Raw genomic sequence first — 8,146 nt, 5'->3', positions numbered from 1 at the left:
GCAGCATCGTCAAGTACTGGCTAATCTTTTATTTAGATAATACAAAATGAAGATTATAATAACAAATATGTTACTATTTTTGATGAACACCTACAATAAGTAATTGTTATTACATAGTAGGAATAACTTCCAGTTTTAATTTTACAATTTTTCCAGAGGCAAACTAAGAAAAATATTCGCATATGTCTGTAGAGTCTTTTTCGCGAAAGTAGTCTAGGTACTTCTAGTGTTCTACTTTAGGTCTGTTGTAATATTTTTTTTTAGTACGTTTGTTCCATTGTGGAACAGGCTAAGGTCGGAGACCATGCTGCCTAGCCTTCAATATGATAATTTTGTTGTAATAAGTGACACTTGACAGCTAATAACCGGGTCCATATCACTCTAGATAAAAACCGTTTGTATGATTTCTATGTAAGTAGTCCAAAGAATTGGTAAAATTAAAATATAAAGTAACTAGGCCTTTTATGAGACCTATTGCATATGGATACCAAATTTGGGCCTAAAACATATTTTAATTTACACAAATATATAAAATGTGGTATATTTTACACCACTACTATAGCATGAATAAAATACTGGATAATGCAGATATCTTTTATTTCATCTATATCGGCAGAAAAATAGGAACACAATGATAGCAATTTAAAACAAAAGATAATATAAAATAAGTAGAGAAATATGATGGCTAAATACACCACAGGATTTTTATACTTATTTACAATTTTGAATGCAAGGAAAGAACTAAAGAGAAACTCCATTTTTATCCAACTTATTTCTCCAAGATTTTATTATATTATTATTAAATATTTTATATTATATAGCTAAAATATAAATAGTATTTATTCTATAAGTTTGATATAAAACAAATAATAAAGAGATGGCGCTCACTAATTAAGGATTACATAAAATAATTTACCAATTTAGTTCTTTAATTAATGTATAGTGAGTGCCATCTCTTTATTATTTGTTTTATATAGAACTTTTAGAATAAATATAAATTGCAATTTATTTGTTATTCTTTAATCGTAGTGTCTTTAATCTGTATTTTTTATGCTTTATATTTTTTTATTTCATTTTTATTCATTGTTAGTTCCTGTACAATATCCAATTCAATGGCGGGGTAAGTTTAATCACTATATGTGTATCTCATATTATTAAGTAGTCTACAGAGCTTATATTAAAAGAGCCAACAGGATTGGAAGATGAAAAAGCAAAACCTCTAAAACGTAGGCTAAATGGCAACAGTCATAATAATTTATAAATGAATGAATGAATGAGAACAGATAAATAAAAAAACTGTAGATTTTAAGATAGATACTGGTAGCGACTGTGATATTTTACCTTTAAATATTATTAAAAAGTTAAAATCAGTATACCTATATACTATGTACTTACACTTACAATAAATTGTATGTTGATTAATAATAAAAAGGCCAATCTTAGGTCACAGCACTGTTTTAAATTTACGATTAATGGAAAGAAAATATTTAAATAAAATTATTAAAGACAAGTAATTACAGTGAATTTTTATCTGAGTAGGAAGAATTACTTGATGAAAATAAAATAGATACTATGAAAGGTGTTAAATATAATATACATTTAAAAGAATAACTCAGGTTCTCCAAATTTATACAAAGTTTTGACTGAAACAGAACAGGAATAAGATAGAAATAAAAAACTTTTAATAGGAAGAAAGAATAAGGATAAATTTGAAAATTTCTCCCATGCACAACCACTCTGGAATCAACTTCCAACAACAGTATTTCCGAACTGATATGACCACATAACCTTCAAGAAAAGAGCATATTCCCTTTTAAAAGGCCGGCAGCACACCTGCAATGCTGTTGGTGTTGTGGGTGACCATGGGTGGCGGTAGGCATTTACCATCAGATGAGCCGCATGCTCATTTGCCCCCTGTGTTGTAAAAAGAAATCAAAAATACACTTTTCTGCTTTGTCAGAAACCATAGTATAAATAATGAAAGTGCTCAACAGTTTCATTTAGAAAGGCCCAAACGTATGGCTCGTAACGGGCCAAAACATGTGGCATAGAACAGAGCAGCAAGTGTCTTCTAACTCCATTAAATAAAATAGACAAAAAATAACCCTTTAAATTGACAGTAAAGACAGTAATAAAAACAAATTATCAGTAAATCATGATAAAACTATAATCATCCCATTTACAGAAAGGAGGTAAACAAATAACGCCTACAGTAAATGGCAAAATGATTAACTTCTCCAAAGAAGTACCTGGGCATATTCATCGACCAAAAATTTACATGAAATCCATACGTTATCTATATGTGGATTTCATGTCAGTTTTTAGTCAATGAATATGCCCAGGCTTTGTAAAAGGCTAAAATTGCACTTGGCATTATGCAAACTTTAAAAAAAGTGTGTACAATGGATCTATAGAGGTGTGAATCTCAGTGTTATAGGTTTTTCTGCTTGACACAGCCAATTACTCTATAGTGATATTACTCTATATCAGTGATTCTCAACCACTGTGCCGCGGCACTTTTGTGTGCCGCCAAATTTTAAGTGTGCCGCTAAATTTTGCAAATATTTAAAATTTTTGTCATAAACTATTTATGCAGTGTGTTGTAGTAAGTAAATAATTTTTATCTTATCCTTTGTGTGCTGCCAAATTTTGAAATCGTTAAATATGTGCCGCAACAAAAAAAAAAAGGTTGAGAATCACTGCTCTATATTGTTATTCTACAAAGTATTTATATTTTAGGACGAATCCTACAACTCCTGAGGAAATAAACACTATCCAACTCTTGGCCAAAGGAGTAATGGAAATCTATGAGCCACCATTAGCAACCATTAATACTCATTTAAAAGAATTAACGTAAGTATAATATTAAAATTACATTAACCATGATATGGTATGTATTTATGCTTATACTTAATATAATCTAAATGTTTTATTTTAGTGAAAAGCAAGAAGCTGTACACAATATGCTAGTTTCTGAGAGGAGAAGGCTTGAAGATCTACAGAATGATGCAATGCTTGATGCACTGGTAATTCTTTTTTTTTCTATTTATACAACAGAACAAAAGCATGTTTTTTTTTATACAACTTAGAATGGCAAACAAGCTGACAGCCCACCTGATGGAAAGTGGTAACTGTCGCCTATAGACATGAGCAGTACCATGGACATAACGGAGTATACTGTTTTGACCATGATACCCCCCATGCGTTGCCATTCCTGAGGACTCAGGTGTTTTTCCTCTGTACCAATTACATATCCTTTTTTTAATGGATGATAATAGAATGGTAATCCTATCTGAGTAAAGAAAAAAAGAATTGTTACTAATAGGTCCATTGCTAGCTATATATCTTTGCTAATAATGGAGCTTATGTCTGGGTTGTTTTTATGTGGTTGATCCTGGAAATCATTGTGGTTAAATCTTGATAAATTTGTCACGATGAGCTAACTGTCCTGCTTAATAAAAACCTATCATCACTCACTGGTGCCCCGTTAGTATATACAGAGAACGCAGCTAGATTACATTTAACAGCCTATCCTGGAGATTTCATCAAGAATAAACCACAATGTTTTCCAAAGGGAACTGCATGAAGCTATATTGCTAGCAATACAATATTAGGGTATCCTCTGAGATATGGGAATAATTTAAATAAATATCTGGGTTATGAACCAGGAACAAAATTGAATCAATTTAAAAAATATACAAGAAAAAACAAAAAATATAATATTTCAGAATAATTTCCTTAAAAAAAGATGGCGTCGCTAAAAATCGAGACTGCCTGTTTCTATTTTATTGCATTGTCTATGGCATTTGATCATGTTTTAATCAACACAACCACATCTCAGTTTATTGGTTTATCCTTAAAAAGGCAGAACTCTCATTTTAATACTATAATACTTTTAATACTTCAGCTTGCAGACATAGCAACAAGTAGAGAGAAGTTGACGTCAATATCTAATTCAATGATGGGACTACACAAAAGGGTGCAATCGTTACAGGTAAAATTAAAAAATCAAGACGTTATTCGTTTTTTTATGCAACTTACAATGGCTAACAAGCTGACGACCTACCTGATGGAAAGTGGTAACCGTCGCCTATAGACATGAACAGTAATATGGTCATAACAAAGTATACTGTTTCGCTCATGATACCCCCCATGCCTTGCCATTTCTGAGGACTCAGGTGTTAAGCCTCTGTACCTTGTAAATTCACCGCCATATCCCACCCTTCCAACCGAAACATTCATAAAAGGTTCTTGAAACAATATATTATTTATTTCAGACTAGAGCAGCCAACGTTGAGAAAGCTGCTAAAAACAAGGCGGCAAGTCAGAATCACGCTTCAAAAAGCTAGTAGCAAATACGTACTTAATTCATTTGGCACTGAACTATGATAAAGACTGTATTTAAATTATGGCAAATTTTAAATCAGTTTATATTTACAGTATATGTACTCAAATACTATTTAATTAATATATGAATAATTAATATTTTGTTAGAACAATGACCAAATATATATATAAGATTTAATTTTACTGATATAGTTGTTTTATATGTAGGATGATAATCCGTTCTGATTTGAATGGATATGTCTGGCCTTCTCTGTTTATTAATTTATTCCAAGGAGTTTTTAATTACATGTTTTTTTTTTCAATTTTATATCTGCCCAAAATCTATTTTGATTATGGCAGCCCCACATAAAAAGAAGACTTGATATGCACACAGTTTTTAATCATAATAGTGAACATAATTGAGTTATCTCAAATTTGTTTATTGCGATAATTCACTTGTTTAGTGTTTTTTTTTATTTCTTTATAAGTATAACATATTTGATATATTATTATTTATTAATTTATTTAATAAGTTTAGATGTTTTCTATTAGTTTTTGTATAAAAAAAATTGTATACACTATAGCAAAATATGTTTACGAGTTATTTATTTATATAAAATATTAAATAAAAAGAGAGAATGTCGAAAATGAGCGATATTATCAAATAAATCTGAACAGTTTACCTCTTTAAAGGTACTTGATTTTTTTAAATTGGATCGAATTAGTGTTGTTATTTTCCATAATATATATATATATATATATATATATATATATATATATATATATATATATATATATATATATATATATATATATATTAAGATTTCTTCAGAATCAGCAATACGTACGTGACATCCCTAGTGTTGCAGGCGTCCATAGGCTACAGTGACCGTTTACTATCAGTTGGGCTGTATGCATGTTTGCCACCTTCACAGTATATTAAAAAAAAAAAAAACAAAGGGGGAAATATTAATTATTAAATGAAAATAACATGTTTATATTTAAAGTTTATTAACATTGTTACATGTACTGTTTTAATGAACAATAAATAATGTTACTGTTTATAACTATTTAGATTATTCTTAGATATTTTAGAAACAAAGATATTAACTCGTCTATTTGATGTTATGAGTATAAAATATTTTGAAAATTATAACTTGGTCATAACAATGGTGTGATATCTATTTCAGTTTGCATTCCATTTAAACTAAACAATTTTTTTTTTTTCTATAATCTAAAAGCATTATTTTAATAATGAGATATTTGTATGTTACTTAAATCTAAATTGTGTTATGTCGCACCTAAGACTAGTTGTTTTTATGTTTTTTAAGTTCACATTTTCACTTAATTTAATGTAAGTAATATTAAATACATCTTACTTGTAAACATTTTTAAACAATTATAGTTAACGCATGTTGAACAAGTTATGTACAATCATTTAAGAATACATACAAGCAATGATGTTAAACCTAAAACTTTAAATGGCAGTTAAAGATTCACAAAATACAGTAAACAATACTGTACGATAATATTATAGAAAATAAAAGCATTTTTTTTGTCAATTTTCTTTTAATTTATTAAATATATTGCTGGAATTAACAATACTATTCATATAATACAAGTCTTACAGACTTAACTCGATATTATAAAGCAATTATTGGCAATTTTGAATAAATAAGTACAAATAAGTCGAATGTATACTTAAAGTGCTTAATATCTTTACGAACTAAGGCACTAATTCCAGCATTACTACATAGAACATTGATATGATAATAACTTCCTTCGATTTATAAATATTCTACGTCCAATATAAAAATATACTTTCTTACATACCTAATCGGTCGGAGATCGTACTCTAGTACTATGCATCGACATACACGCTGCGTTAGATCATACAAACGGAATAACCTGCGAGACAGGATCGAATACAAAATGTTTCTTTGCAAAATGATGATTACTAAGAGTAATTTTTTAATAAAAAAAAAAAATTTAAAGCCAAATAACAATACATTTATAGAAATTTTAGAATACAAAAATAAACATAATATTTTAAATAACACGTTTAAAGATCTATATCGCAATGTATACGATTTTTTTTTCAAGTAATTTTCAAAGTATACAAATAACAACAAAATTTGGAAAACATTTTCACATGGAAATTACTTGAAAATATGTAATTTTAAAATTTTATAACACGAAAACTTACTGCTCGTAAGTTTTTAAGTATTTAGGGAAAATGCAGACGAATATAGATGTTGTTGACGGTGAATTCCAAATTTCTTTTTGTAAAATATTTAAATGCTTACAATAAAGCAGGTCATACGTGTAGGATTCGTACTGTTTAACAACGTTACCTCAACTGGGGTAACGTTATTAATTATATTAAGTACCTCCTTTATATTAAAGTAACTATAAGTTCGTTTAGTTCTCTATGATAAAGTATTATTGGTAGTCATTTATACTATATTAGAGTCCTACGATTAAAAAAAAAATAAGCTATAATCGAGATTTACTCGTCTACATTTCCCTAATTATCGGGATGCATACCGTAATACTGCCAACGTCTATGTTATCTCTAATATTTCAAAGCTTCGATAATGTATTAACGAATAATATTTATACACTAAATTTTTTTCTTTACACTGTATTTTAAACTGAATGCACACTTAAATGCTATGTAAATGTGTGTCATACAAATTTCGAAGAAAAATTTTATTTTCGTATCCTAACAATTGTCTTTAAATTATGCAAGTAATAAAAACATTGTCAGTTTCACAATACGCGACCATTTAACCAAAATTCCTTGTGCTATTTAACAAAATGTATCCCTTTCTGGTCTTCACCCTTCTGGTCGTCACACACAGCGGTGTGATGAGGTGTGTTCTCGTATGTTATTTCTTGGCGTTGATGACGTCACTGAGTACAGTCACCACAAAGGATTCGATGCCAGACTCGTTCTCGCCACGGGCGATGTGGAAATATCCATCTATACCCCATTCCCGGCCCCAGCTGTTAGCGACAATCTGGAAATGAGACAGTAATTCTTTATCATTCTGAAGTAATGTTGTAATAACCAAATTCGTATGTTATATTTCCTATATAGATGCTGTACAGAAGTCGTCTGCTCAAGTGGGGTACTTCTATTAATTTTGTGGTAATGTCATTAATTATAGATACTTGAAAAAAAAATCAGTCTGGATTAGTTATCACTATTTTATTCGTATCTCTACTGCAAAATATTTATGTTTTGAAGGTTTTTCGAATATTATTTTAGGAAAAAACACCCACTGTTGAAAAGCTCACTTAAAATGTTTCTGATAATTTTGATTTCATACTGTATACGTCCTTACCCAAATGTAAATCTTACCCAATATTTGTCGCCTCTATTCTCGCCCCAGCCTACTATCCTGACGCTGTGCAGACCTTGCAGCTGGTTATCACCATACCTCGTGTGGCGATATACACCGTCGCGATAGTGGAAGAAATCTTGATATACCGTCATTACAGCTGGGGGAAAAAAGTTGATTACTACTTCACAGGCGTCTATTCTTACTATCTCGGGGGGATTGTTAGTAATGGGGATTTATACTACTACCATTACTAGCAATATACCCTATCAGGTTGACTTCCACGCGATTCCCCCTGGAAACTATCGTGATTTTTTTTTTATGCGTGAAAATGGCATGGTTACCCCGCCTGCGCTATAGGTATATACGGTATACACTAGCGGGGTACCAGTGAGAGGTGATAGGCGAGGATGAAAAGGTAGGTGCCTTAGCCTATTGTGACGAATTCAATGATAAATTGGTCACGATAGTTT

The 8,146-nt window shown here is 30.2% G+C and overlaps 2 protein-coding genes across 3 annotated transcripts in view; one reads left to right on the top strand and one right to left on the bottom strand.

Annotated features, from left to right (window-relative positions):
* Nucleotides 1-943: 943 nt before the first annotated feature.
* Nucleotides 944-5,058, top strand: LOC113511184 (uncharacterized). The gene is made up of 5 exons (XM_026894799.3): nucleotides 944-1,120; nucleotides 2,740-2,853; nucleotides 2,939-3,026; nucleotides 3,908-3,994; nucleotides 4,278-5,058. Exons 1-5 carry the CDS (start codon nucleotides 1,113-1,115, stop codon nucleotides 4,347-4,349), a joined length of 369 nt encoding a protein of 122 aa, XP_026750600.1. The 5' UTR covers nucleotides 944-1,112; the 3' UTR covers nucleotides 4,350-5,058.
* Nucleotides 5,059-5,313: 255 nt separating this feature from the next.
* The window catches only part of LOC113511018 (uncharacterized peptidase C1-like protein F26E4.3), a 100,679-nt gene continuing 97,846 nt past the window's right edge, over nucleotides 5,314-8,146 (bottom strand). For both annotated transcript variants that reach the window (XM_031911991.2, XM_026894575.3), the window contains exons 8-9: nucleotides 7,694-7,833; nucleotides 5,314-7,349 (exon numbers count right to left, since the gene is read on the bottom strand). In XM_031911991.2, the coding sequence (XP_031767851.2) occupies nucleotides 7,218-7,349; nucleotides 7,694-7,833 (272 nt within the window). In that variant the 3' untranslated portion in view covers nucleotides 5,314-7,217. The remainder of the gene's footprint in view (nucleotides 7,350-7,693; nucleotides 7,834-8,146) is intronic.

This window comes from Galleria mellonella, unplaced genomic scaffold (genome assembly GCF_026898425.1).
Source record: "Galleria mellonella isolate WM207_F2 unplaced genomic scaffold, CSIRO_AGI_GalMel_v1 utg133, whole genome shotgun sequence".
Classification (NCBI taxonomy): domain Eukaryota; kingdom Metazoa; phylum Arthropoda; class Insecta; order Lepidoptera; family Pyralidae; genus Galleria; species Galleria mellonella.
Note: the sequence above shows the minus strand (reverse complement) of the source record. Positions and strands in the feature narration are given on the sequence as shown.

What these genes read in the sequence shown, in the direction of transcription:
- LOC113511184 (XM_026894799.3), top strand. An exon ending in ACTCATTTAAAAGAATTAAC is followed by an intron (nt 2,854 to 2,938) that starts GTAAGTATAATA and finishes GTTTTATTTTAG; the next exon opens with TGAAAAGCAAGAAGCTGTAC. An exon ending in ATGCAATGCTTGATGCACTG is followed by an intron (nt 3,027 to 3,907) that starts GTAATTCTTTTT and finishes TTAATACTTCAG; the next exon opens with CTTGCAGACATAGCAACAAG.